Source organism: Juglans regia, chromosome 5 (genome assembly GCF_001411555.2).
Source record: "Juglans regia cultivar Chandler chromosome 5, Walnut 2.0, whole genome shotgun sequence".
Taxonomy (NCBI): Eukaryota; Viridiplantae; Streptophyta; class Magnoliopsida; order Fagales; family Juglandaceae; genus Juglans; species Juglans regia.
In genome coordinates this window covers 7,119,220-7,147,152 of record NC_049905.1, presented here as the reverse complement: position 1 = coordinate 7,147,152, position 27,933 = coordinate 7,119,220, and the positions used below count along the sequence as shown (strand labels likewise).

The following is a 27,933-nucleotide window of genomic DNA, read 5'->3' as shown; positions in this document are numbered from 1 at the left end:
ACAATACGACATGCATGACTCGACCCGTTTCAACTTGTTTATGTTAATAGGTTGAACAGACTCGTTTCAATCATTTTGACCTGATTGATTTTATATAAATATTAAAATATAAACAATATCTACAAAAAATAAAAAAGCAATTATAAGTCCAAAATTACAATCCAAACAATAAAAATACCGACATTAAAATTCCAACAATACCAAATATGATAAACACACATTGTAAAATATTAATATTACAATCTTAGGTCTAAGGGTATAAATATAAATTCAACTTTCTTAAAGGATCATAAAAGGTTGACTCGTTAGTAACCCGTTAAGCAATCATGTCTTAACAGGTTAACTGTTTTGACCCGAACTCGTTAAGGCAAAACCCAAACCCGTTTTTATTGTGTCGTGTTCGTGTTGGGTTAACGAGTCGTGTCACATATTGCTACCTCTAACTTCTATCACCATGAAAACCTTTACTCCACCTGACTAGATGGTCTTTGCAACTGTTCAAACCTTTTTTTAATGAAATCCATTATGCTGGCATAATTAACTGTGGATCTCCAAGCATGCTTAACGATTTTTTAGCAATCCTCATGTCTTGACCAGTTGACTTCATATCTAAAAACATTTCTCTCTACTGGTAGTCATGTTAACATTGTAACAAGTAATGAATAAATGACATTGATTAGAATTCATTACAAGGAGTACATGAACTTTAGAGGTGCCAAATAACATATTCCACTCTCTATTCCTTACAACTCTATCCAGCCTTTCTTTAGTGAACTCCCTTCCTCCTCTATTGTTACACCATGTAAACCTTGAACCCTTATAACCCAAGTCACTTCAGGCACAAACCTCCAAGGCTTCTCGAAACAATTCCATCTGTTTATAAGGTCTTGAAACAGCTCCTGATTTTTCCTCTTGTGACAATATTTCATTAAAGTCCCTTATACATAACCAAGGTAAAGGCAAGGAAGGTTTGAGCATAGGACTCCCATAAAACCCAGTCAACATCCATTTCTGGTTCAAGTCAGCTTCAGTAATAATCATTGAGAGTATGACTGAAGCCTAGCCTGTAGCTCCCTTTTCCACATCAAAGCAATACCACCCCCTCTACCAATACAATCCACCACAAAACTATGCTCAAAGTTCAACTTATTACGAATGAGCTCTCTCTGATTTCTTTTACTTTTGGTCTCCATGAGGAAAACCACTCTAGGGAACTTCTCCTTCACCAATAGGTGAAGCTCACAAACTATCCGAGGGTTCTCAAGCTCTCGGCAGTTCTAGCTTAATAGATTCATTGATACTCAATCACTGCCAATTCATTTTGGTTACTCACATTAGTAAGCACCTGGTATTTTGATTTTTTGTTGTAATGAACCTTCCCTTCATTTTCCTCCAAACTCCTTTTCTTCAGACCACTATGATCTTCCAAAGATATTGTTGTATCCAGAGTGTCATTGGATTTATCCAAAATATCGCTCCTAACTTTTCTCTTCCAATTGGATAAAGTTTTCTGCCTACCAGTCTTAACAGCTTTTGGTGTGAGAGAAATAGGTTGAGAACATACCTGCTTATCCCTCGCAGTAAAATCATAAGAGAGGCCCTTCTGTATAGGAATTTCATCTTTATGTTGATCACCTGATATCTCGGAGCATAAATCTCCAACCTTATCCTGTCTATCACTAGCCATAAATTCAAATAAATGTTCATTCTACATAGGAATGTCAACTGCCTTTTTGTTACCTGACTTCTCGGAGCATAATCCTCCAACATTATCCTGCAGAAGCATCTTTGGATAGTTTTTCTTATTTGCATCATATTCCAATTGTGATAAGTCAGCACTATTACTCCTTGCTTCATTTATCTTTTTTCCAAAACTAGATTCTACCAAATCAACACTTTCTAATTTTAAGGGATCATGTGAAACTGCATCCATTTTTTCATCGATCATAGGATCCTATCTATTTTTGTCAAATCCAAGCAACATCTCATTGGAATTTCCCTGCCCTATCTCGTCGAACCTATTCATCAGTTTTGTACCTTCCTACTTCCTATAAACTCCAGTTGACTTGAACAATGGACTCGCCCGTAACTAAGGGCCATATTGATTCAGTAGACTATCAACATATTTCCTTTGGTCACCCATCTCAGAACACTTCTGATTTGCATGCTTAATAATACCACAATGGAAAGAAAAGTTTGGAAGCCTTTCATATTTGAAAGTAATCCAAAACCTTTTATCACTAATGTTTAAAAATCTTCCTCTTGATAGAGGTTTCGTGATATCCACCATAACTTTCACTCTAAAGAACTTGCCCTATCCTGATCCACGTTCATCTGTGTCAACCATTAAGAATTTTCCTATAGTGGCACCAAAATTCTCACCCGTATGTTTGTTCATGCCAGCAAAAGGCATATCATGAAATTGAATCTAGAGAGGCTCATATGAAATCTGGATATCTTTAGGTGCAGTAACTCCATCACATTCAATAAGACTCACTAAGAATTTATCGAAAGACCATGGACGCCCCAACAAGATCTTATTCTTCTCATCTTCCCCTCAGAATTCAATCAGAAAACTATTCCATCCAACTTCTTTGAAAGCAGCACAACCCTCAGCTTGCCAAAGTTTTGTCATTGTTGATTTAAAGGCCCCTATATTCACCTCCTTGTCAGAAACAATGAAAGCCACCAAACATCTCCTACTCTTCTCGTATGACATCTCAATATCTTCCTCTAACACATCCACCTCTTGTTTTTCTTCGTTAGTGAGTTTCAGTCCCTCACATAGTTTAGAAATCTCACTCTCATTTCTCACACTCTCTTCAGACCTGCAGTCTAAGAGACTATACTCTATGTTTCCAAGGAACTAGGGAGAAAACACCCTATCCTCACAAGAGGAGAGAAGCCCGATAACTTATTAATTAAATTATAAGTCCTAAAATTATAAGTTATATTTTCTATTGCAATCCAAAAAATGGATTTATTCTTTTGAAAAACCATTGACCTTAAAGGTACGGAAATATTTGTAGAACATCTAGCTTCGGTTTACTACATGTGTTTGTATGACAACGATATCAGAACATAAGAAAAAATATTGGCATCAGCCAAAACACACACCTTACGCGACTAAGCAAATTGACAAATTTGTCCCAAGTCCCTCGCCTTCCCATTCTCTCGAATTCGAAATCCAACAAAGGAAAACAACTACCGGGGGCTGATTTGAGATGCGATGGAGAGGGAGGAGGGGTTGTCGTGACTGAGGTTCGACTATGGGGGTTGCTGGGAGGTCGTGGGGCTCGGTGGTGGCGGCTGGGCTGGTGTACAGTGGCGGCATGATGGCGAGAGAGGGGGAGACCCATTTCGGGTTAAGCTGATCTGAGCTGTGATGGAGAGGGAGAGCGGGGTTGCCGTGACTTAGGTTCGACAGTAAAGGTTGCTGGGAGGTCGCGGGGCTCGGTGGTGGTGGCTGGGCTGGCTTACGGCGGCGAGCGGCGGCATTTCGAGACTAAATCCTTGCGAGACCCATTTTGGGAGTGGAGAGAAGGCTACGCGTGGGGGCTGGCGTGGAGGCTCAAAGGTGGCTGGAGGGTCACCGGTGTGAGGGAAAGCTAGTGAGGTGGTCGGTGGTGCTGTTAGGTAGCCGACAATGGCGGACGGAGTTCGAATGTGATGCGGTTGCTTGGCGAGGAAGGAGTACGCGGCATAGCGATGGAGGAGTACACGGCACGGCGAAGGAGGAGTACATGAGCATTAGCAGTACCGACAGTGGGGCTGAAGGCTGATGATGGTGGTGGCTGATGATTGCAGGTGGCGCACGACGGAGTTGGGTGAGTTGAGAGAGAGAATAGGGTAAGGGAGAGGAGCTCAAGTCTGAAATGCTTCAGTTTTTTTTAAAAAAATAAAAAAAAAAATTGTGACATAGAGTGTGCAAAATTACACGTTGTTCCTTATCAAAACTCCGAACATAAACACACGTGGTCATCGGCACAGACAATCTGCTTGAGATCTTACTTTGTTTTCTTTTGTTTTTCTTTTTTTCTTTTTACTTTGCTGCGTTCCAAAGTCCGACGTGGCTGCCTGATAACGATAACCAAGTAATTGACGGTCAAGATTTGAGATTTAACTTAATCGTAAGGCCCGTAATCCAAGTTCAATTCGTCTGTCTCCTCTCTGTCTGTCTCGTTTCAGAGACCTTAGCCTCCATTGGTGGTGTCAATCTCTCTCTCTCGAGCACAGGCTCACAGACCAGCATATACATATTATATTTTATTTTGAAATTAGTTTTGCTTTTTAGGGTTTGAAATGTCATCGGTCGAGTCTCTATCTCCTATATTTCACCAAAATATCCATTTGAATTCGTATAGGAAGCTCTATCATTGTCATGGATTGCGCTTCGTTCGCGGTCAATCTAGGGTTTTTCATCAGAACGCCAACCGTTTTATCCCAAGTTCTCTACGTTTCCCGCCCACCAACCTCGACGGACAAGCTCTTGGTGCTTCGGAGAATACGGAGAGGTTTAATCTTTGGGGAGCTTTTGTCAGGGACTGCGGGTTCAGAAAGAATCGGATTGGAGCCAGTAGTCAGGACAGCGATTCGGCGGCCGGTTCTAGTGGGACGAGCGAAGGCGAGGACGATAAGAATCCACCGAATTCGGGTTCTTCGACGCCGAATCGGCGGAGAGACAAGCAAGGGAAAGGGAATTGGTGGTGGTCAAAGGGAAAGAAGTGGCAGTGGCAGCCTATAGTTCAGGCTCAGGAGATTGGGGTTTTGCTTTTGCAGCTGGGGATTGTGATTTTTGTAATGCGGTTGCTCCGACCAGGGATTCCTCTACCGGGTTCGGAGCCGAGGACTCCGACTACTTTCGTAAGCGTGCCATATAGCGAGTTTTTGAGTAAGATAAATAGCAATCAGGTGCAGAAGGTTGAGGTTGATGGGGTTCATATCATGTTTAAATTGAAGTCCGAGCCCGGGAGTCAAGAAATTGAAGTTGGGGGAGCAAGTAGTAAGCTGCCGGAATCCGAGTCTCTGCTTAGGACTGTAGCGCCGACGAAGAGGATCGTTTACACGACGACTCGGCCAAGCGATATAAAAGCCCCATACGAGAAGATGCTCGAGAATGCAGTGGAGTTTGGGTCGCCCGATAAGCGGTCGGGTGGATTCTTGAACTCTGCATTGGTACGGTTTTTCTTTTGTCACATTTCCTCCTATATGTTACGCTATGTTAAGAAAGTATCTTTTACGGCTAACAAATCTTATTTCGTGCTTACTAATATGATGCCGCTATCTTGGCTTCGAAAGGTTGTGACATGACTCATCACCAGCATATCATACTTTGTTTATCTACGCTGGTAAATACAGTCCTAGACGATCTCTTTATGTAGAATCATAAATTACGTTTCATCTCACATTCACAGTCTTAAAAAATATCAGCTTGCAAAAAGGCCTAAAAGTTTATCACTTTTCCTCCAATGGATTCTAGACCTATAATAACAAGTAATCTTCTAGGAGCTGTTGTATGGCATAAGTGTGACAAGTTCTTTTCTGCCGCTTCAATTTTGCCAGCACAATCTTTTTGACTCATACTCTTTATCTACTGATGGTTGGTCAACTAGTTTTTGGCTATCATGATTCCCCTGATATTAGATGTTTCTAATACTTAAAAGAAAGATCATCCTCTTTTTTTCAGGAAAAAAGTATAAATTTTTCGAAAAAAAGGGGCAGCCCACCCTCCCATTGTTACTATGTAGAAAAAGGCTATTGTAATATAAGACGTTAAATGCAGCTCAGAGCAAAAAAGTTAAAAAAGAAGCTCAACCTAACAGAGAATTTAATTTTTGAGAATACATAATACATGAAACTGCAAATAAACTGAAAATAATCTTATTTATTGAACAAAGTGCTTTATTATTTTATTAGGAAATTCATTTCTACACTACGGAATTCAGACCTGATATTTAAAAAAAAAAAATCTCTTCTGTATTGCATTTTGTATTGTAGTTTGTTTATTGTGAACTTGAAGTTTTATATATTGGCTTTGGGCTTTGATCTGCAGATAGCTATGTTTTATGTTGCTGTGCTTGCTGGGCTTCTCCATCGGTTTCCAGTAAGCTTTTCTCAGGTACAAATCACATGCTTCATTTCTTATACCTTTGATAGTTGAAACTAATGCTACATGCTCTTTGATGAATATTTGCATGTCTACAGCATTCAGCTGGCCAGATTAGGAATCGGAAATCTGGGGGTTCTGGTGGTGCAAAAGCATCTGAACAAGGTGAGATAATCACCTTTGCTGATGTTGCTGGTGTCGATGAGGCCAAAGAGGAGCTAGAAGAGATTGTGGTATGCTAGGGACTGCTCATATTATTATTTTATCAATAAAAAAGTTGACAAAGTATGTAGTCCTAAATGCTTCCTACTCATTCATTATTATATTTTTCGTTTAAAAAAATTTCTTGCTTGGGATTTGTAAAATTATTTTATTTTTGTGATGATGTTTATTTGCCAGGAATTTCTTCGGAATCCTGATAGGTATATACGACTTGGTGCCCGTCCTCCTAGAGGTGTTCTCTTGGTAAGTTTTATCCAGAAGTTAGTTATTGGCCAGATATCTCTTTGGACTTGAAACTTTCCTTAGTTTTACTCTTGATTGCCTGTCATCCATTGCTTGTATGCCATTCCATGTAGGTAGATTATGTAATGCTATAGTGGAGGATATCTAGCTGAACCTCCGTTGTTACCTGTGACATAAGTTTTATATATAATTCGTAAATGTGACACTGTTCATCTTACAGGTGGGTCTTCCCGGGACAGGTAAGACTCTTCTAGCAAAGGCTGTGGCTGGAGAAGCTGAAGTCCCCTTTATTAGTTGTTCTGCCAGTGAGTTTGTGGAGTTGTATGTGGGCATGGGTGCCTCCCGTGTGAGAGATCTATTTGCACGGGCAAAGAAGGAGGCACCATCAATAATCTTTATAGACGAGGTTAGGATCTAGGAATATCTTATTCTCTTGTATAATTATGTTCAATTTCTAAAGGTGTCAATATGTGCTAGATTATTATGTCCAATCTCGGAAGGTGCCAATACATTTCTGGTCATATCTTTTCTTTTATGCAGATTGATGCTGTTGCAAAAAGCCGTGATGGAAAATATCGAATTGTTAGCAATGATGAGCGAGAGCAGACCTTGAATCAGTTGCTCACCGTACGCTTTCTTGGACATAGTTTTTCAGTTTCTTTAACATTTTATTTTAGTCATGCTGATGTGTGTTAAAATGCATTTCAGGAGATGGATGGGTTTGACAGCAACTCTGCTGTCATTGTTCTTGGAGCAACTAATCGCTCAGATGTTTTAGACCCTGCACTTCGCCGTCCAGGGAGATTTGATCGAGTGGTTATGGTTTGTATTCATGTTATCTTATCACTCTTAATGTTGAAGTCTGACAAAGCAAGTGCTCCTTAGCAGCATCCTGAAATAATGCTCAAATGGTTCCTTCATCTTCTTTTAGGTGGAAACGCCCGATAGGCGTGGAAGAGAAGCCATTTTAAACGTACATGTTTCCAAGAAAGAACTTCCTCTTGCGGAGAATGTTGACCTTGGTGACATTGCCTGTATGACTACTGGTTTCACTGGGTACTTGCCCTCCTTTCTCCAAATTCATCTAGAAGCTGCACCTTCCGTCTTTCCAAAATCCTGATTGAGTGAATAATTGTTTTCAACTGTTTTTCAGGGCTGATCTTGCAAACTTAGTAAATGAAGCTGCTCTGTTGGCTGGAAGACAAAAGAAACTTGTCGTGGAGAAAATTGATTTCATTCATGCAGTGGAAAGATCAATAGCTGTAAGTCTCTAGGTCTGTGTGTGACTGTCTGCTAGAGAGAGAGAGAGAGAGAATTGTTCTTTCCTTGGTGGGCTTATTTTTCAATCACATTCATCTTTTTTGTCTAAAGCTAAATAGTTATGTAGTTGTGGCTCTCTGAATTATGGCTAGAACACCCCTAATTCTGCTTTCGCTGTTTCTCTCTCCTCCTAGTTCCAAGTCGGATCCCGACATTAGTGCTTTTCTTGGTCTGGTTTCTATGGCTGATACCTTCTAACTTTGCCTTTTACTTTGATACAACTGCATCTACTTGTCTTTCTCCTCTTGAATACCAAATATAACCTTATTAGAAAAAAATGTTTCTAGCGGATCTGCTTGTGTCTGTATTAGCCGTCTAGGATGTATAAGTGAAGGAGTTCCCAAGTTTGTATGTTATCTTGAATGCACTTATAGGACATAAAAGTGAAAATATGCTGCCATTTCTAATGAGTATGTCCTCCAATAGATATTTAGCTTGGGAGATTTTATTTTTTAATTACACATTTGATTTCCATCGTTTTGTGCATTTAGGTACTTGAGGTTTTACGGAACACAATTTTCGGTGCTAGTTAAAAATCTGTTAGGATGAATCATGATGAGTAGACTTTTACTTGGATTAACTAATGGAGAAAACAAATGTAATTTCTTGTTGTAGGGCATAGAGAAGAAGACTGCTAAGCTGCAAGGAAGTGAAAAAGCTGTAGTTGCACGGCATGAAGCTGGCCATGCGGTAGTGGGCACTGCTGTTGCAAATCTTCTTTCTGGACAGCCGCGTGTCGAGGTAAATAATAGGAGTTTTTCACTAGAATATTTTCAGTTTGCACTTTTCCTCATTCCCTCTTGTTATCAATTGGAATTACTTTTTCCTTTTCCCGCTTGTGATTATCCATTTAAGCATATGTCTCTCTCCCTGTGAGGTCCTTCTTTCTTTTTCCCTTTTTTACCATTTTAGACAAGCTAATATTTGTATTTTATTATTTTCTTACGCTACAAAACTTATAAGGTAGGTTCTAAATAATAATGTACAAATGAAGAGAACAATTTTAGAAATCTTTTGGAAGAAATATCGAGTTGTCAGAATCCAAAATATGCCATGAATTATTGCCGTATTCACCCTTTTATTGATGTCCACATAACAGATCATATAGTAATTGCTAAGTGTTCTACTTGTTAAAAAAACTTATTGCTAAATGTTCTTATGTTATCAGAAGTTAAGCATATTGCCAAGGTCAGGAGGAGCACTAGGCTTTACTTATATGCCTCCAACACATGAAGATAGATATTTGTTGTTCATTGATGAGTTACGAGGCCGCTTGGTTACTCTTCTTGGAGGGCGCGCAGCTGAAGAAGTGGTTTATTCAGGTCGTGTCTCAACTGGTGCACTTGACGATATACGTCGAGCAACTGACATGGCATACAAGGCAGTAGCTGAATATGGTCTTAATCAGACCATAGGCCCTGTGTCTATAGCCACACTGTCAGGTGGTGGGATTGATGAGTCTGGAGGTGCTGTTCCTTGGGGAAGGGATCAGGTCCTGTGAGTTTTTGTTTTATTTCTAGGCTCCTATTATATTTGCTATAGACACTGATGTAGAATGACCATTAACAGAGCCATCTTGTGGATCTTGTTCAAAGAGAGGTGAAAGTATTGTTGCAATCTGCTTTGGATGTAGCGCTTTCAGTTGTGCGTGCTAATCCTACTGTTTTGGAGGGTCTTGGTGCCCATTTAGAAGGTGATACTTAGCTAATCCTATATTCTTCTTCATACATATACGTGTATATATATATATATATATATTTATGCACACCATTGTCCATATTGTTTGCTGCTTCCTTGGTAATATCTTTCTGCCCTACACAAGTTGGCTTCACACAAGTTTCTAGACACTGACATGACCTACAATCTTAAAATCTGGGTCTGTCTAGCAAAGAAAAATTGTCGGAAGATTTTCGTGATTATGAAAACCACAAGGCTTAGAAAGTATATAAACTAGGTCAGTTTTTAATTTCTCAAAGAACATAGCAGAGCAGATAATTGTAGAGAGAGGGAAAATTTTTATCACAAGGGCAATTTAAGAATTAGGAAAGGAAGAAAAAAAGGTCCCTGATCGAGTGAAAAACTCTCGAATCTTTTTAACGATTGAAATTTGAAAACTTAAATTTGTTTGGCATCGTTTTGACCTCTTCATAGATGCTAAAGTCTAACCAAAGCTTGTTAAGAAAAACATCTCCATTACCCAAATCAAGCAATGTAGGAACCATAGATATAAGACCTGATTTAACCAGAATTGAAACTGCCTAATCAACCACTTAGATTAGCTCAAAGTCTGAGAAAACACATTTAAGTGTTGGAAACTTGTAGAAAGCTCTCTCCCAGCTTATTTCCAGTAATTTGTTTGGTGGAAATAAGAAATTTGGTTCAGGATACACTCAGCATGAGTCTAGGGGCGGTCTCATAAGTTGACCTTTAATATACAGATTGATATGTTAAATAAGTGTTGCCTATATGATAATAAGTCTGCCTACAGTTGGCCATGATGTTCTGATAGCGTTTCTTGTTCAGAGAAAGAGAAAGTCGAAGGTGAAGAGCTACAAGAGTGGTTGCGTTTGGTTGTTGCCCCAACAGAACTTAAAGGTTTTATTGCAGGCAAGCAAGAGTCTCTTCTTTCACTGCAGACGGGCTCTTGATAACAGCTACTGCTTATTCTTCTTGTTTTTTAGTTAAAGAGTGAGTGACCAAGCTTCTAGCTATTGATGGCATCATTGCGTCGGTGAACTCATCCTCCTGATTGGCCACGACTCACCCTTACCTGGTCATATATTTCAGTGAGGTAAATTCTGGCTTAGTTCATCAGCATTTACCATCATGTTCCATATTTCACACTTTACCGGCTCAAACCCAGATATGGTGAAAGGACCAAAGATTTATCTTGGTCAGAGCTGCTCTAATATCTAGTGTCCCATGTTAACACCATACATTTGTGTCTCTGGAATCCGTTGTACATTGGCTTTTATTGTAACTTGACACAGAATCTGGAATTGATAAAAAGAATGTCAGTATCTGCACTTGTAATTGCTATTCATTTGTATATGGTATGGTTCTGTGAAGTTACATACCACTCCACATATATATTTTAGTTCAGAAAGTCTTGATGAACATGGTTCTGGGAATTGCAAAGGGTTTATTTTACCCATAGGGGCATTATTGTGGACCATATCTCATGGGATTAGAAAATTGAAACAGACCCATCCACCTTTTGTTGAGGACGTATTTGAAAATTCACAACTATTCTAAGCCAATTAAATACTTCATTTTATTCATTAATCGTTTGGTGTTTATTAGTTTTTTTGGAGTAATGGGTACTCTTCACTCATTTTTACACCAAGATGTCAGTCATGGGAGCTAGACATACGTGTAATGCCTGTATCATTGTGCTCGGGTACTGTCAAATGTTAATTTAGGCTGTAACCTTTTATTTGCTTAAATGTTTCCGTTTAGGATTAAGTGAAATGTAGGGAATACTTGGAATAATCCACTTTTTATTTTCTTCTGTTATGCCTTGCTTGCCTTTATGTTCATCGAACATTTTGGTTCGTTCTCTGATCAATAAGTTTCCATTTTGCGTTACATTCCTTAAAACCTAGTATTACACATCGATCATTGAAGTGTGTGGCAATACTGTTGGCATGTATTACCTTCAAATGGGTTCTGGAAATCGCACACATTGGTACCCGAGCTCTTCTATTGTTCACTGGCTCTTGTAACAATGCTTTCTTATTTGGAGGAGGCTTTCTGATTCTGAAAATTGGATACTACTACTAGTACTCCATCTTTGTAGTCTCGGTGACATTAACAATGCACTTGACTTTGGAGTTACTGATGAATGGGCCTCCTTAGAGTATTAGTAGTGGATTTAACAAATTTGACCAAAATTTGGATAGAGAATTCACTTTTATAAATTTAGCTAACCACTTTTTAACAGCACCAAATAACACTCCAAATCTATCGTTATTCTATTAAAATAATGATATTGACATTTTCATTTATTTTAATTCTAATTGTAACTTGAGTATTTATTCGTTATTAAAAAAGTACACATTAATTTTCTAAAGTTGATATTAGTTTTTAAAAGAAAAAATTGGCGTCAACTAATCATAATATTGCAGAACTAGAGCTTGAAGCACTCCAGCAAGATGATGCTTTTGAGATGAAGATGAATTTTCTAGAGTTGTGAGCTTGCACGAAATGAATAGCCCGCGGGAGAGGGATTTTTTTGTCAAAATAATATTTGGCCAGCAATTTGGACTCAACAGATTTGGATAGTGAAAATGATCAAGGTTAAAAATATTGTAGCTTTGTTGAGTCCACTACAGTGAGTTTTTATATAATCTAGTTAAACTTTAGTCAAAATATAATTTTGCTGAGTCTACTACTAATGTTCTTATAATATTGGCGCTTATGCAGCATTATTTAGAGTCGATCGGCTGGTTTCATGGAGACCATGTCTCAATTAAAGATATAGATTTTCTAGGACTCTAGGACATAGAATAATTTTGTATACGTACAAACAATCATTTTTTCAAAAATAATTTTAAACTTCGAAGACAGATGACTTGTATTAACTAGCACTTTCCACGAGCAAATATTTCATCTCAACTCTTAACAGTGATCGGTTTGTGCATCATGGAAGATAATGTGAACATTTTATTTCTATGAGAAAAACCCTTTTCATATGCAATTGGATTCTTTTTTTTTTAAATAAAATAAAAGAAAAGAAAATATTCTTTGCTTGCCTACCCTTTACTTTTTTGAATTAATTAAAAGAATCTACAAATAGAATCAGATATCTTTGCCTCTAGGTTATTCCTTCCCTTACGTGCTAGAAGAGCTTTGGAATAACTGAGCATATAAAAGAAAAACATCACCAGTCTCCCACCAACATGCCAATTCAGAGCTCACCCATCACAAAATGAAGTTCCAGTTGCAGTCTCTGCAAAAAATCTAGATTTAGTTTCAGATCATGGGGGTTCATCGTTGGCTTTGGAATGGGTGGAATTGGCCATATTTGCAGCGCCACCTCGCCATCCTAACAGGAGAGTTGCTTATGCTGCCTCATGTCCGGTGATGACACCTTACGACCATAAAGCAAAAGATAACCTTAATGTGCTGCAAGTAGGGGGAGGGAGGGAGGGAGGGTGTTTCCTCAGTGTTGATGCCCTCTCTATAATCAATTTACTTTTAAGCTTGGCCATTGCCAACGACTGTCACTATGGTGTTTGGCCTCGACACATTGCATTTGATCATTCGACTTGCAGGATGTTTGTGGTAGTACTATGTTTTTAATATTGCTACTCTCCAAATAGCAAGGTATATTGATCATGGCAAATTGAGATTTACATTCCATATAGCAGTGTTGAGGGGCCTCCAGCTTTGCATTCCATTGGGTTTACAAGAGTTACAAATTGAGTTTGATTCTCTAATATTCAAGATCAAACAGATTCCTCTACAATGATGGGTCATATTGTCAAAGATATTCAACACCTCATGAACAGGTTTCCAAGTTGTTCAATCCTTCACGCTTTTAGAGAGTCAAATGTTCAAGATATTAATGTTTGGTGAGATAGTTTTTCAACATGTATTCAGCAGCCAATTTGGGTTGTTTTATTTCACTAATGAGAAGTTGATGTTTCATATCAAAAAAATATTGCTACTGATGCAATACATTTAAAATGTACCTCATGACATGTATGATTGGGCATGATAAAATTTAAGATGAAGACAATGTTTTTCTTCTTCTTCTTATTTTTGTCGTCAAGCTCAAATTTCTTTCGGCTTGATGTAGTCCATGAAAAGCCTATCATGAATTCAAAGTACTAATATCTAGCATTTGTCTTTGTAGATGTGTTTTGAGTTGTGTTGTTGCACTTGAAGAAATGGGAACCGTACTTTAGTTCTACTCATTATCATGAATATGTTATATTTAATCACGCTAGTTGATGCGACACGATTTAAATAACTTGTTATGTCACCACTTAAATAGAAAACCACTTAAAATATGCCTCGATCAACTTATGTAACTAGAGATGAAAAATTCCAAGATTAGGAAGAGCATTTTTAGTACCTTAATTTCCCATAAAGGTGGGGGCAATCCATGATAACAAGGCTCATGATGCATATCTAGTAAAGGGCTCTCCAATCCCAAATCAGTAGAGATTCCAAGGCAAAATTTCAATTATATATACATTATACATCTCACTGATACACATAACTTTTACACAACAATCGAACACACAACGTTTCCCCTCCAACCCCCTCCCTATTTAGGAGAGTTGAATTCTATCTTATTGTTGTTTTTAATTTTAGGATTCATGTGGTAAGTTTCAGACATCTAATGTCATTAAAGGCACATGGCTCTTGGTATACACCCTCAAGTTTCATTATCTAAGTTGATATGACATGGATAAAAGGTCATATTTGATAATGAATGCAACTCTAAAACCTTCTTTAGCGAGGAGAAGTTATTTATACAAGCTTCAAATAGACAAGCTCTGTGTAAATCTTTATAAAAAAAAAAACCCCAACTTGAGACCCACTTTTTTATAAAAGATTTGCACGAAACTTGTCTATTTAAGACTTATACCTAACATTACAATTTTTGCGATATATTATAAAATGGGTGAAAACTTATCATAAAGTTGGAACGGGCCAGCCAAATATAAGTATTTAAGCCATACTCAAGTTTCAACTAATATGATTAAGATTAACTAAATTCAACTCGTGCTTTCACTATTGTTGGCCCATAGAACTGATGTTTATAAACTCAAATCACTATATAACCCATACCTATTCATTTTCTACACAGTTAAGCAATACCTACAAATTCGCAGTGGATCAAACTTGTGACATAAACCACATGTAGACAAGTTATTAACCTTATCATATCACTAAACATCTTTGGTTCACCTCTGCTCATTGTTTTCAATATGCATGGAATCAACACCATCACTTCATCACCCCCATGAAATCCATCCTCACCTAATAGAATCAACTCAAAGGATCTGTCATGTAGAAGTGACAACATAGAGAATGTAAAATAACAACTCCCTGCAACCTGATCCTACAACCATTGGATTTGAAAACATCAAACAACTCCGGGAATTTCCTCCCAGAGATAAATATGAGCCGGTCTTTGTTTGTTTAAGGGAGATGGGAGTGGGGAAAGAGAGAGGATGACACAGAGAGAGTCAGAGGCATAATACTACAGAGTATTATTAATTACAACAAATCAATTATCGGTAACCCTAATAACCTACAGAAAGATGTCCCAGAAATAAAAGCCACAATACCCACTACCAAACAAGCTACATCTCCAAAAGGAGTACATGTAGGAAAACTACATCCTGCAAAGGGAGAAGAGTTGAACCAGGAAGTAACATTCTACAACAATGTGATCCAACAGATATAATTGTATTAAACAAATGTCCAAATTGATACAAAAATGATGCATAGAAAATTTACCAAAACCAGCCAGCAACATGATAAGATTGGAGCAACAAAATAATATGGCTGTTGGTTATGCATGACAGGAAACCCCCTTAGTTATAGATCCTAGATCGATCAATTGATAAGACAGTCAAAACAATCAGCACCATCACTCTGTTGCATCAGAATTCGTATCTGCCTCAGTTCCTGTATTCCAAATTGAAAGAAAAGAATGACTAACAGAGACCCACAAGATTCTTTTTTTTTATATAAGTAACAAACCCACAAGATCTTATACATATGACACAGCAAAAGGAAATTCCCAGGTCACTTGATACAATAACCCACTAATAATCATTCCAATGGGATCTAAGGATCAATAGAATCGAGTGCAACAAAAAGAAACACAGAACATGTGAAAACATATTTCACGCAGGCATGGTATTAATAACATTAATACGGAATTCCTTGGCCAACTATTCTGTCATTATCTACCGAGTGGAACTAGATAGATCCCTATAGTGAGAATGACCAAATGTGGCAGAAAATAACACAAAAGAGCACAATGCACTCCTTAAACCGCATAATTAAGGGCGTATCAATTACACCAATATCTTGCATTTGATGAAGTAGCATAGGTCTTCAAAATCTACAGGCTACGGCTCTTAATACCGTTAAATGCCTCTGACCCCCCCCCCCAACCAAAACCAAAAAATTAATACAACTCCCACCTTAATGTTTGACAATGCTCATCCAAATTATTCAGCACGCTATGTCACTAGCTCAGAAACTTCCATAACAAGCTAAATTTCAAGCCCAAAATCCCAATACCGCGCATACACTCTCAAACTTATCAACCACTGTGCATCAACTGAAGAAAGAAAAAAGAACCAAGAAGAAAAGCAAAACAATATACATCCAAACCCCCTAGTTGAAAGCCATAGTTCATCCTTTCACTGACCATACCTAATAATCCTCCCAAAATGGGACGCATTAGTCGACAATGTAACATATCAATATAACCGTACATCATAGTTATTTCAATTACACAAAAATCAAACAAAACTTGAAGAACACAAAAGATAATGCTACTTATAAAACCAAATATAACATATGTTAGGAGTAGAATATTAGCTTAAGTGCCTGTCACATGTATTACGCAGTGTTTCCGCCTGAGTTAGGACTTAGGAGTAGGATTTTGTAACGCAGTCTCTTCATTAATAATAAAATAATAACTGACTAACCTCGTCCTTCTTCTCCTTCATCTCCTTCATAGTCCTCTTCATCCTCACCCTCGCCCTCATATGCATCAACACCGTATCTCGAGTTCAAATAATCCACCGCCGCCGGAGTCAGCACTAGCTTATCGGAATTCAGAATGTCGTACAAATTCAAGGTCCTCGGCGTCAACATCTTCAACGTACCGATATTCCGGCTCGAAAGCCTCAGATTATCGGAGACCTCGGTCATCAAGAACATCGATTTCTCCTTTGGGTCGATTCCCCACCTCTTCATCGCCGCGATGAAATCCTTCGTCTTCGGCGACTCGAACTTGTCCCCGAAATCTTCCACCACAACCGTGTTAATAGCAGCGGTCGACATAGCCGTCGATATTGCCAGCCTCTTCTCCTTCCGATTGATCTTGATGCTCCAGTCTCTGGGCTTGGGCCCGAAGGCCACGCCTCCACCGGGCATTAGAGGGGTCCGCGTGGACCCACGTCGGGCCCGTCCCGTCTTCTTCTGTGGGTAGGGTTTCTTGCCGCCGCCTCTAACCTCACTGCGAGTGAGCGTGGAGGCTGTGCCGCGACGCTTGTTCTGAAGGTCCGTGACGATTGCTCTGTGAACAACCGCTCTGGCGGTGTCAGGTGGGGCAGACCTGAGGTCGAGGTGGGTCTCTCCAATCTTCTCGCCATTGAAGGAGAGGACTGGGAGGGTGGCGAGCTCGGAGGTAACCGAGAGGGGTTTCGTTGAGGTTTTGAGCGAAGTGGGTCTGAAGGTTAAAGAAGACAGCTTTGGGGTTTGGTGGGAGGAGGAGAGGAATATCGAGGAGGAAAAGAATGAGAACAATGGGAGTGCTGTGGACGTTGCCATGTCTCAGAGAGAGAGAGAGAGAGAGAGAGAGAGGACAGAGGGAGTGTTATCCAGTAGCCTATCCTGGGCTTTTGGGAAGCATCCCTTTCTCATTTCCTTCAGCCTCATAAACCTGAAAAATGTACTCATAATAAAAACAAGAATATAAAATAAAATGAATAATAATCGAAAAATTAGTCCTATTTTTCTTTTAAAAAAAGGTTTATAAGAGTTAAGGCTAGTTTGTTTTTTGAGATAAGATGAAATTAGAGTTAAAAAATTAAATAAAGTATTGTTAAAATATATTTTTTAATATTATTTTTTATTTTAAGATTTAAAAAAGTGTAATTGTTTATTTTATTTTATATTAGAACTTAGGAAAGTTGTAATGATTAGATAAGATAAGATATTTTTTGAAAACAAACGAGACCTAATGAGTTGATACCAATGTAAAGAGTCAAGAATCTAATATTCAGATAATATATGATTCAATTTTCGAATAAAAAAATCTAGTTCAAAACCCTTCATTCCCTTGTATCAAAAAATTATCAAGGTGAAGATAATTGGTAATTCTCGTCATCTTTAATTAAACCAAAATGAAAGAAAATCGAGATTTGTTTTTTCAAATTAGGAGAATCATGATTTTCTATAACCATTATCTTTGGAAACATTTGAAGTTGAATAAATAAATACAAAATAAATACAATGTCATTCGTCTTTCTCTTCCTTTTTTTAATTTCTTTTATTGCATTATAAAAAATATTTTTCATGTTTTGGTAATTTTCATTTTATCCATATATACTCATATAATATAAAAAGTCTATAACTTATATGTATTATCTATATTTTAATACCATATATTCATATAAGAAGTCTAGAATTTATATAGTAAATTCAATACTATAATAGTATATGTTCATTATTATAGAATAATATGTTTGTACTATAATATAAATAGAACTAATAGGCTAATATCTATATACATCCTAATATTACTATCATACATAGTCAAGTATAGAAATAATTTACTTGACTAACTAATAATAAGTAATATAATAGTCTAGCATTATAATATGTAATTATAAAAATTAGATGATAGTCTAATATAATAACATGTAATATTATTATATAATAACATGTAACTAGTCATTAATAAATTAACAATTGTTAATAATCAATACTAACAATTAAGTTTAACGTTCAAAAAATAATAAATTAAGCCCAAAAGATGGGCTTTAAATAGAGCACAAGCCTAAAGGTAAGAGCTTAAAAACTAAATAGGCTTTAAATATTTAAAACATTTCTAATGGTTCGGCCCAAAATATGGACTTTGTATGAAGCCCATTGTATCAGCAAAAAAAATTGTGATTAGGAAATTGGTTGGATCATAGTTTAAAACAGAGCCCACTAAAAAAAGCTCAAAACATGTCTAGCCTAAATTTGACATCCGATCTGACTCTACTCTATTTTAATGGAGTCAGAGTCGGATCGATTTTTGTACTTGTTGGACACAAAGTCAGAGGTTGGTATCGAACTCTAATTAAATCGGAGTCAGAGTCAGATCCCTTATTAATTTTCCTAACATGGGTTTGTTGAAAGCTCATAAAGCAACAAATATCCAAGATTGGTGTTCATTTATCCAATTTTGGGCCGTCTGCCATACTATTTCACTCAAATTTCTTTCATGATACCAGAGGCCCTAGCTCACGCTAATCCTTTCCCTATAGCTTCTATATCTTCCTCCAACTCCACTACATGTCCTACCTTTTCAATACTCAACCTCTAAACTCATTTCCATGAAACTTGAAGGTCAAAATTATCTCATTCGATTCTCTCAGTTTTTGCCTATATTGCAGGCTAATGATCTCATGGGCATTGTTGACGGTTCTAAGTCCTGCCTTCCAAAATTCTTACCTGATGATCAGGAGAAGACCATCATTAATCCTGCTTACCTCATTTGGAACAAAAAGGATCAATGCATCCTTAGCTAGATTAATGTCACCTTGTCTGAGAGTGTGTTATCCACTGTCTATGGACTCAACACCTCCAAGCAAGTGTGGACTGCTTTGGCGAATCATGTGTCACAGTCACAATCTCGAGTTGTACATTTGAAAAGGCAACTCCAAAATCTTCACCAAGGGTTGAAGACATGTTCTTGTGGATCAGAGAGAATAGATGTGCACATATATTATTGTGTCTATACTGGTTGTTATCTATTGTAATAGTTTTTAGTTTGTTCATACTATAGATATATGGTGTTACTATTAATTGTAAATGGATTGTTTGGACCCTAATTGTAACGCTAAATTCTTTATGAAGTGTATGGTAATGAATGTTAAATCTTTTAAGATGGTTGATAATGGTACTAGATGTGTTTGGTTTTATCTGGCACAAATCTATGTCATGTTGGCAATGATTGGTAATATGCCCTTTTAAGGTCTATCTTAATTAATTTGCACAAAAACAAGACATGTCACATTTCACTTTGCTTTGTGCAACATGAAGTGGGCATAAATATAATTATCAATTTGAGAAATATTGGGAAATGAAGACTTGATACCATAATCACTATACCATGCATATAATATTTTACATAATCTTGAATAGGCTACATAATTTCATCCTCATACATCCACACCAAACATTTACAAAAAGCTACACAATGGGATCTCCACAACTTCTTCCCTATACATGGCCTCAAAACCAAATTTTCACAACAATTAATACAAGCTACAAACAGTCTTTGCAACCACAACATCCCCATACAAGGCCTCAAAACCCGCAATTACAAACAAACTAAGTGCTTCGCCGGGCTACAAAGTTGTCTAGAACCAGAGTCTCTCATCCTCCATGGAATGACACACAACAAGCCTGCATACATGTCTTTAGTTGTATAGGATCATTACCATCACATCCCTGAAAACAATATGAGCAGATCAATAGTTAGTAATTTACTAAGAATTGACCAGTAGCAATTAAATAAGAAAATCGTTTTGAAAACTAACAGGCTAACACCTCCTCATCCTCCAATGGCCTTGGTTGTGTAACAGAACTATATTGGATTTCAATAATAAAATTGTCAACACTAGCACCAAGTTGAGGATCCAGGCCCTCCCCTCATTGTGATTCCTTATCAAATATTTTCCTAAAAGTCTAAATTTCAAAATACAAAAACACATCTATTAGAAAGGAATATGTATGTATTCCAATATATATACAATTATTAGAAAAAAAAAACTTACTACCTATTTCTTCTTTCTCTTGGTTGAAGCCTTCTCCATAGTTGAAATATTTCTTTTTGTTGGAGGTCTCTCTTTCCCTCAGACAACGTGAAAGCTTAATATTTTCTTATTATTGTCTGCAACCATATTCTCTTTGAATTTGGTTGAATTAGACTCAAATATCCTTAAATTTGTGCTCAAACTCATCCAAAATGCTCAGGAAGGCATTGACATGGTCATTACTTGGGGATTTATGTGTCGCTAATTTCAAAGATCTTTTCACCACATCCTCATACATTCGTGCACTCGCATTGTCCTGCAAGTCATCATAACTACTTTTGACCAGTGTGCATCTCCTATTTAAATCCTTTATCCATAGATCCAAGACATATTTCTTTGGCGGCACATGAATGTTCATAATCTGACAGACTTTAAATGCATGCTTACGGAGAATCTCCCTCATCTCAAACAATGCATTGGTGCATTAACTTTGCATTCCTCCTCGTTATAGTAAATTGAGTACTAGACGGTTTTGACATGGTCATCAGTGGAAATTTCATCCAAAAAATTGAAGGTGGAAATGCAACCATTCATGCTAACAAGTGTGCAATTATATAAAATCATCTCCCACACCTCTCTTTGGACCTGTTTAAACTTTGCATTTGTATGCAACATTTGAAATTGCTTCTCAATGCTGAATGGAGATATGCATGGGATGGTCTAGTTTCAAGAATTGAAATCAAATGTCGTCTAGATCTCGACCTTCTTCTTTAGAGCATTGTCAAATGGATCGAAAAATTTCTTTAATATCATATCTGAATGCACAAACTAGTCGAAGAAAGCATTCGTGCTTTCAGACCGCTATGTAGTACTCATACCAGTCTAAAATACACTCCTCAAGTAAGTTGATACCTAAAAAGACCTCTCATTGTACAACCTTAGCAGCCATGCATTATCACCAAAGTTATACTTTCGAAGTAGTTATCCTCAAATTCCGTGCAAGTCTGTAAATCATATAAAACACAATGAATGAAAGTCTTCAACCCTGCATTGAATTGGGAGTGTAATCCCAATTTCTTTGGCAATTTCCACATGATATGCCAGAAACAATTTCTATGGCGGCTGTCAAGGAATATAATGACAATAACACTCTTCATTACTCGATCTTGGTCTATTATGATGGCTTTGGGATTTCAACCATTCATGCACCTCAACCATACTCGAAACAACTAGATAAAATTACTTGTATCCTCACTTGAAATCAAGCTAGCATCTAATGGTATGGATTGCCCATGATGGTTTACACCAATAAAGGGAGCAAAAGGCATATCGTACCTATTTGTTAGGCACGTCTTATCAAATGTGATAAGATCTACAAAATACTCATATGCCGCTTGACTTCATGCGTCAGCCCATAACACATTTCTGACTCAAACTTGTCATCCACATCCATGACAGAAACAAAGCCATCATTCATCTCCCTCATTCTCTCAAAGTACTCATTAGTGCTTTGCCACCTCTTTTACCTAGCCTTAAGCGTCTTGCTTTGTCAATAAATTTCAAGCATATTTCTCTTGAAATTCAAGATTCTCAAACCCCCTATGTCAACAACTAGTGCATTGAAATTCTTGTTCATTCGAATACCTGCTCTGTCATTCAAATTAAGCATCATTTGACTGTATTACTCTAAACACTTGTGAGATCTAAAAACTCTGGACTTATGAGGTTTGACAGTACTATGATTGTGAGCAACCTCAATAGTGGTCTAAACTCATACCTCATTCACCAAGTGAGCATTTATCTTCTCCTTACAATCTATTATGATTGTTGGTCTTGGCCTCGAGACATTACTATAGCTAGGATGGTACTTGTCGCCACACGCACACTCGATTGTCACATATTTAGCACTCTCATCTGCCTCTTTCTTTGTCTTAAATGTCTTCACACCAAAATCTTATTGCTTGGCATATCATTTGTAATAGGCTGGAAGCTCTTTTTCCGTGGCAAACTCTATACCAGATTTTGGCTTTTCGACTCGTTCATCATCATTTAATACTTCATTAGTCTCCTCTGCCTTCGAAGTTTCTGAAAATGCAAATATATGGTTAGGATTATCATTTATATTGTATACCCTGGATGTTAACTCATTGGGTTAAAAGTCTAATACCGTTAGTAATATGATAGCTTTAATCGGTCGTGTGGGATGTACCTCTAGTTGATGAATTAATTACGTGTTGGTGGTCTCTTGAAATTGTCTCAACTCCTCCAGATTACTGAATGAAGGGTAGGGCATAGTTGGTGGATGTTGTAATTAGGTACAGTATTAGAAAGACTCAACTGTACGTACGAAAATCTTTTAAAAAAAATTAAAGGCATCGACCTAGATAGTCTCTTGAAATTGTCTCAACTCCTCCAGATTACTAACTGGAGGGTAGGGCATAGTTGATAGATGCTTTAGTTAGAAACGGTGTTAAAAAGACTCAACTACACGTACGAAATTTTTTTTAAAAAAAATAAAGGCATCTACCTGGAGAGTCTCTTGAAATTGTCTCAATTCCTCTGGATTACTGACTAGGGGGTAGGGCATGGTTGGCTGATGCTGTAATTAGGAAAGATGTTAGAAAGACAAAACTGCACATATGAAAAAACTTTTTTAAAAAATAAAAGGCATCTACCTAAATAGTCTCTCGAAATCGTCTCGACTCCTCCAAATTACTGACCGGAAGGTAGGACATAGTTGGTGGATGCTGCACTAGGCACGATGTTAGAAAGACTCAAATGCACGTATGAAAAAACTTTTTTAAAAAAATTTAAGACATCTACCTAGCTACCCCAATGGTACATATATGGATTTAGATATATATTTGGAAGCATCATATGTGGCAGGTTGTATGAATTTTCGGGACCATAATATCTATATAATACACAAATAAATAATACATTAAATAAATAGAAATATCGGACACAATGACATATTCCGAAGACCAATATGTATCATACCAGGTAGGTGAAATCAATGTAGAAGGCTTGGGTGGCTTCATCTTTGCCTTCCATCCAATGACTTCTTGTCTAATCTTACAAAATGATCTTATCAAAGGGTCAAAATTTCCAAATGATATACCCAAAACTATCAATATAAGGTAAATCAAGCTTCGCCCAAGAAAAAAGAAAAAAAAAATCAATTTAAGTTGAGACCCAAAAACATCTACCAAAAGATGAATTTCCATCATTTTGGAAAACAAATCCAATTTCTCATGAACTTGGAATCGAGATCAGGTGTTGCTAAACAACGTGATTTATAAAATGCTTTCAGAAGTCATCCCAGCAAAGTTGATTTAGATTTTGCATATTTACTATTGGTTAGTTAGAAGGTCGACTGAATGACGGAGCCGTATCTTTTAATATCATTTCATTACTAAAAAACAGCTTTGGTACCATACAACAAATACGTATAAGAAATTGAAAACGAAAACACCTACCTCTGACCAAAAATTTCAGCTTTAATATTAGCATCAGGAATTGTAGGTATACTCATGAACTTGGAAAACTATCAAACATGACGCCATGATTGTTCATAATTAATTTTAAAAAAGTTACGCAGAAAGTCTTTGAAAATTGGGGTTGTTGGGATCTTTGACTAACAGTGTTTTCGAGATTAAAAATTTCCCACAAAAAATATACTATTTATACATAAATCAGATCACAGCCAACATTTTGGTACTAGTTGAAAAGGATTGATGGGGTTTTGTATAATTTGGAGAGTGATTTTGTTGCTCTTGATACTTCTAAAGATACTGAAGAAAGTTGGGGAGTTTTTTAGATCACATCATTGACCTTGGTGGGGAGGTTTAATGATAAACAATGAGCTTTGTTTGCTCATAATCAAGTTCTTTGATAGAACTTCGAATTTGTGAGGACAATATGTTGTACCAAACAAAACTTAGGTAGGGTTTGGATAGTGAGATGAGATGGTTTTAGATGAAAGTTGAAAGTTAAATAAAATATTGTTAGAATATTATTTTTTAATATTATTATTATTTTGAGATTTGAAAAAGTTGAATTGTTTATTATATTTTATGTGAAAATTTGTAAAAATTGTAATAATGAGATAAGACGAAATGAGATGGGTTAATATGGTTCTTGTGAGTTTCAATTTTTGCATTGTTGTCAATACTGCTCAAGAGAACTAGGACATACTGGGCAAGACTTCGTAATCTAAAATTGTTATATTATTCTCGGTTAAAATAATCCTGACTCTACATTCTATTTTATTTAATTAAATATTTTACTTGTTAGAACAACTTATTGAGAGAGAGTCTAGCCCACATGTGAGGGAGAGTGTAAAGATAAAATATAAATAATTAAATCTACATTTTCCCATCAGTTTAAGCTTTTGGGACAAGTGGTGATTTTACATAGCATCAATGTCAGAGGTCCTGAATTCAAATCCTAACTCTACACTCTATAATGAGAGTCTGGCATAAGTGAGGAAGAGTGTTAAGAATATAATACAAATAATTAAATCTACTTTTTCGCATTAGCTTAAGCTTTTGGGATAAGTGAATTTCACAAAATCCAAACCATGCTAAACATGCATGAAAAGAGAAAAAAAAAATGTGGTAATAGGTGAGCATATAGACTGATTTACATGTCAATCTGATCTGATAACATATAAGAGGGTGTTGGGTTCTATATACAGTGCTGACCTTGAATGAATATACATCTGAAAGCTGTAGAGAAATTCATTTGCATATCAAACTTCCAATGTTGCATACGGAATTCATTTTCATTTATTTAGCTTAAAAGATAATATGCAGAGAATGATGTATTTGTGATCTTTTTCGCAGGTCTTTTGCTTTACAAGCTTCTTTCTGCTATGACGGAAGAATTATGTATTCAATGTAATGATCTTAGCTAAATTTTACCATAATTTAAGTGCAGAGTTGATTTTAGATTCCCTAAAGGCTTTCTTTCATTAACCTTGGAAGTGGAGTTGGCTACTGATGTTGTCTTATGGCATGGAAAGTGGCATGATTTACAACAAGGAGCAGTTGATCCAAGACTTTGGCTTTATTTACAACATATTGGTCTTCCTTTGTGGTCAAGTAAATATTATGCTTGACCCCTTTCCAGAAGAAGAGCAACATCTTGGTGGAGCATCTAAACCCACTCATGTTTTTCTTAATTCCAAGTAATCCTTATTTTATTTGGAAACTTTTAACCTACTACTTACTGATAAAAGTTGCACCTAACTCAGAATCAAGATGTGATCAATACACTGAGGCCATATAATCATATTGAATTTTACCAACAAAGTAATCTGTCTGTCTCATGTAACAACTACATCATGTACGTCTTTCTTTGGTTGGGTGCATAAGATCTGTCATCATATTGATAATTTTTCTGTATCTTGTCCGATAATTCTTTCATATCTTCTTTGTATACAAAAAGGAAGAAAAAATGTTCATAATGGTTTGGAATTAATGTTCAGGTTCATAATATCATGACTTGACTTAGTTTTGTAGTTAATGGTTAATACTTGTATTAATTCCCTTCTTGTGGTATGAATTTTTAGTTAGATACTGATGCATTCCTCACTAAAGATCCTCTGTGTTCATTTGGAAAATCTGTAAAGTTTTGGTACGGATTACCAACAGATTACCGAAAGTTTGATTAATGATTGAAATTTAATAAAGTAAATACACAGTCCACTTCCCTGTCCACTTTTCTCTCCCCTTTGTATCTCCTAGTATTTCTAAAAGAGAACCAAAATCACTTTGGAAAGCAAGAAGCATGATTGAATTCTGCTTGGTTTTTCTTCTTTTCTGTAAAAGTGATCCTCTGCACCTCTTTATCTGTTTCTGGAGTCAACTTTTACCCCTTTTTTTATTGTCCTCTCTGTCTCTCTGCTGAGCACATTCACTTTCTCTTAGTTTAGTCAAAAACCGTGGATAAGCCAACTCCTTCGACTTGTCCACCCTAGGACCAGGACCAGGACCAAGACCAGTTTTGGGATTTCATTTCCCCATAATAAAAGTATGAGTGTTCCTTAATTTGATGGAGACATCTTCAATACAATCTCTACAGATAATGAACTATAGTAAGTTCTTATAGTTCTGTTGATGGTGGTGATGATTGATGAAGATGAAATTGAAGTCGTGGACAAAAAGGGGCACCATGTTTGTTTAACTTCAGAGTGAGGACTAAACATGGATGATTTTCCTGTGTGAGAATGACAAAATGGCATGATCACTTAGAGCTTGGTGATGGTCTTTCCTTACTGCATAATGTTTTCTGTTGTTTTAGTTTAGAATGATTATTGATGGTGATAGTACTTAGTAGTACCTAATCGACCAAAATCTATCCCTTCTTATTTCTATTTGTTTGGTTGTACCCACTTTTCTACGCTTGCACTACATGCAAGAAAAGAAAAGAAAAGAAAAGAAAAATGTAGTCAAGGTTGTAGCCGGGAGCGCATCAGAAAGTAGAGAAAGCAAGCAGTATTTACTTTTCCTGCTTATGCCCTCTTTTCTAACCGCCCTGATCGACCTTTTTGGCATATTCTTTAGGCACTTTTCTTAGTTTTCTATATATTTATTCCACACTCTTTCATCTACTACACCCACAGCTTGATACCACCTCTCTCCTGCAGCTCTCAACATTTATTACAATACCGCTTGCAAATCTCTCTCTCTCTCTCTCTCTCTCTCTCCCATGGATAACACATACCCTTACTCTTATTACAAACAAAATTACAGCAAAAGAGTTTCTGGAAACAGTGGGTTCACTAGACATTACAGATTCAAACTGCCTAAGGGGTCTGAATCACCTATCAGATTTCTCAAGGATCTTGCTGATAAGGTAGTAAGAGCTCTACGTTCAGTGTCTATGAGGAAGAGGCGCTCACCTAAAGATTATTCATCAGTAAGATCAAAGCCATACGTAGCTCCGGTTGATTCTCACAGAACAGAAGCCATTGAGGATTGCATCGAGTTTATCAATTCTTCTTTGTCAAGATCAAATTCTGTAACTACAAACTCTTGATATTGCAAAATTTTAGCATTCTGTTCAAGAATTTAATGTTATGGGCCTCCTAGTTTATCTGAATTCTGTTTCTTTCTAATAGCGTGCTCCTTTTATGTTCCAAATAGCATTTTCATTGGGTTCTGCAAAGCGTAGAACTTTCTCCTGAAGAGTACTGATCAGACTATTGAAAGAATTTAGCCAGCCCTTTATTCTTCGTGGCAAAAAGAAGAGACAAGGCAGCCATCTCGTCTAGTTTTTATGTAAGGTGTTATGGTCTTACTG

At 36.9% G+C, this 27,933-nt stretch overlaps 2 protein-coding genes across 2 annotated transcripts; one reads left to right on the top strand and one right to left on the bottom strand.

Moving 5' to 3' along the window:
* The first annotated feature begins 4,178 nt into the window (after positions 1 to 4,178).
* Positions 4,179 to 10,997, top strand: LOC109007642 (ATP-dependent zinc metalloprotease FTSH 9, chloroplastic-like). The gene is made up of 13 exons (XM_018987399.2): positions 4,179 to 5,175; positions 6,053 to 6,118; positions 6,205 to 6,339; positions 6,506 to 6,571; positions 6,792 to 6,977; positions 7,112 to 7,198; positions 7,280 to 7,393; positions 7,503 to 7,627; positions 7,725 to 7,833; positions 8,507 to 8,632; positions 9,060 to 9,383; positions 9,461 to 9,584; positions 10,415 to 10,997. The coding sequence occupies exons 1-13, from the start codon at positions 4,303 to 4,305 to the stop codon at positions 10,537 to 10,539; spliced, it is 2,460 nt and encodes an 819-aa protein (XP_018842944.2). The 5' UTR covers positions 4,179 to 4,302; the 3' UTR covers positions 10,540 to 10,997.
* Positions 10,998 to 15,202: 4,205 nt separating this feature from the next.
* Positions 15,203 to 17,546, bottom strand: LOC109007640 (50S ribosomal protein L4, chloroplastic). The gene is made up of 2 exons (XM_018987398.2): positions 16,579 to 17,546; positions 15,203 to 15,541 (listed from the first exon to the last, which is right to left on the bottom strand). The coding sequence occupies exons 1-2, from the start codon at positions 17,423 to 17,425 to the stop codon at positions 15,504 to 15,506; spliced, it is 885 nt and encodes a 294-aa protein (XP_018842943.1). The 5' UTR covers positions 17,426 to 17,546; the 3' UTR covers positions 15,203 to 15,503.
* Between the last annotated feature and the right edge of the window lie 10,387 nt (positions 17,547 to 27,933).

What these genes read in the sequence shown, in the direction of transcription:
- LOC109007642 (XM_018987399.2), top strand. Translation starts at nt 4,303, where the DNA reads ATGTCATCGGTCGAGTCTCTATCTCCTATATTTCACCAAAATATCCAT. An exon ending in CTCCTAGAGGTGTTCTCTTG is followed by an intron (nt 6,572 to 6,791) that starts GTAAGTTTTATC and finishes TTCATCTTACAG; the next exon opens with GTGGGTCTTCCCGGGACAGG. An exon ending in CAGTGGAAAGATCAATAGCT is followed by an intron (nt 7,834 to 8,506) that starts GTAAGTCTCTAG and finishes TTCTTGTTGTAG; the next exon opens with GGCATAGAGAAGAAGACTGC.
- LOC109007640 (XM_018987398.2), bottom strand. Translation starts at nt 17,425, where the DNA reads ATGGCAACGTCCACAGCACTCCCATTGTTCTCATTCTTTTCCTCCTCG. An exon ending in TGAAGGAGAAGAAGGACGAG is followed by an intron (nt 15,542 to 16,578) that starts GTTAGTCAGTTA and finishes TTTGGAATACAG; the next exon opens with GAACTGAGGCAGATACGAAT.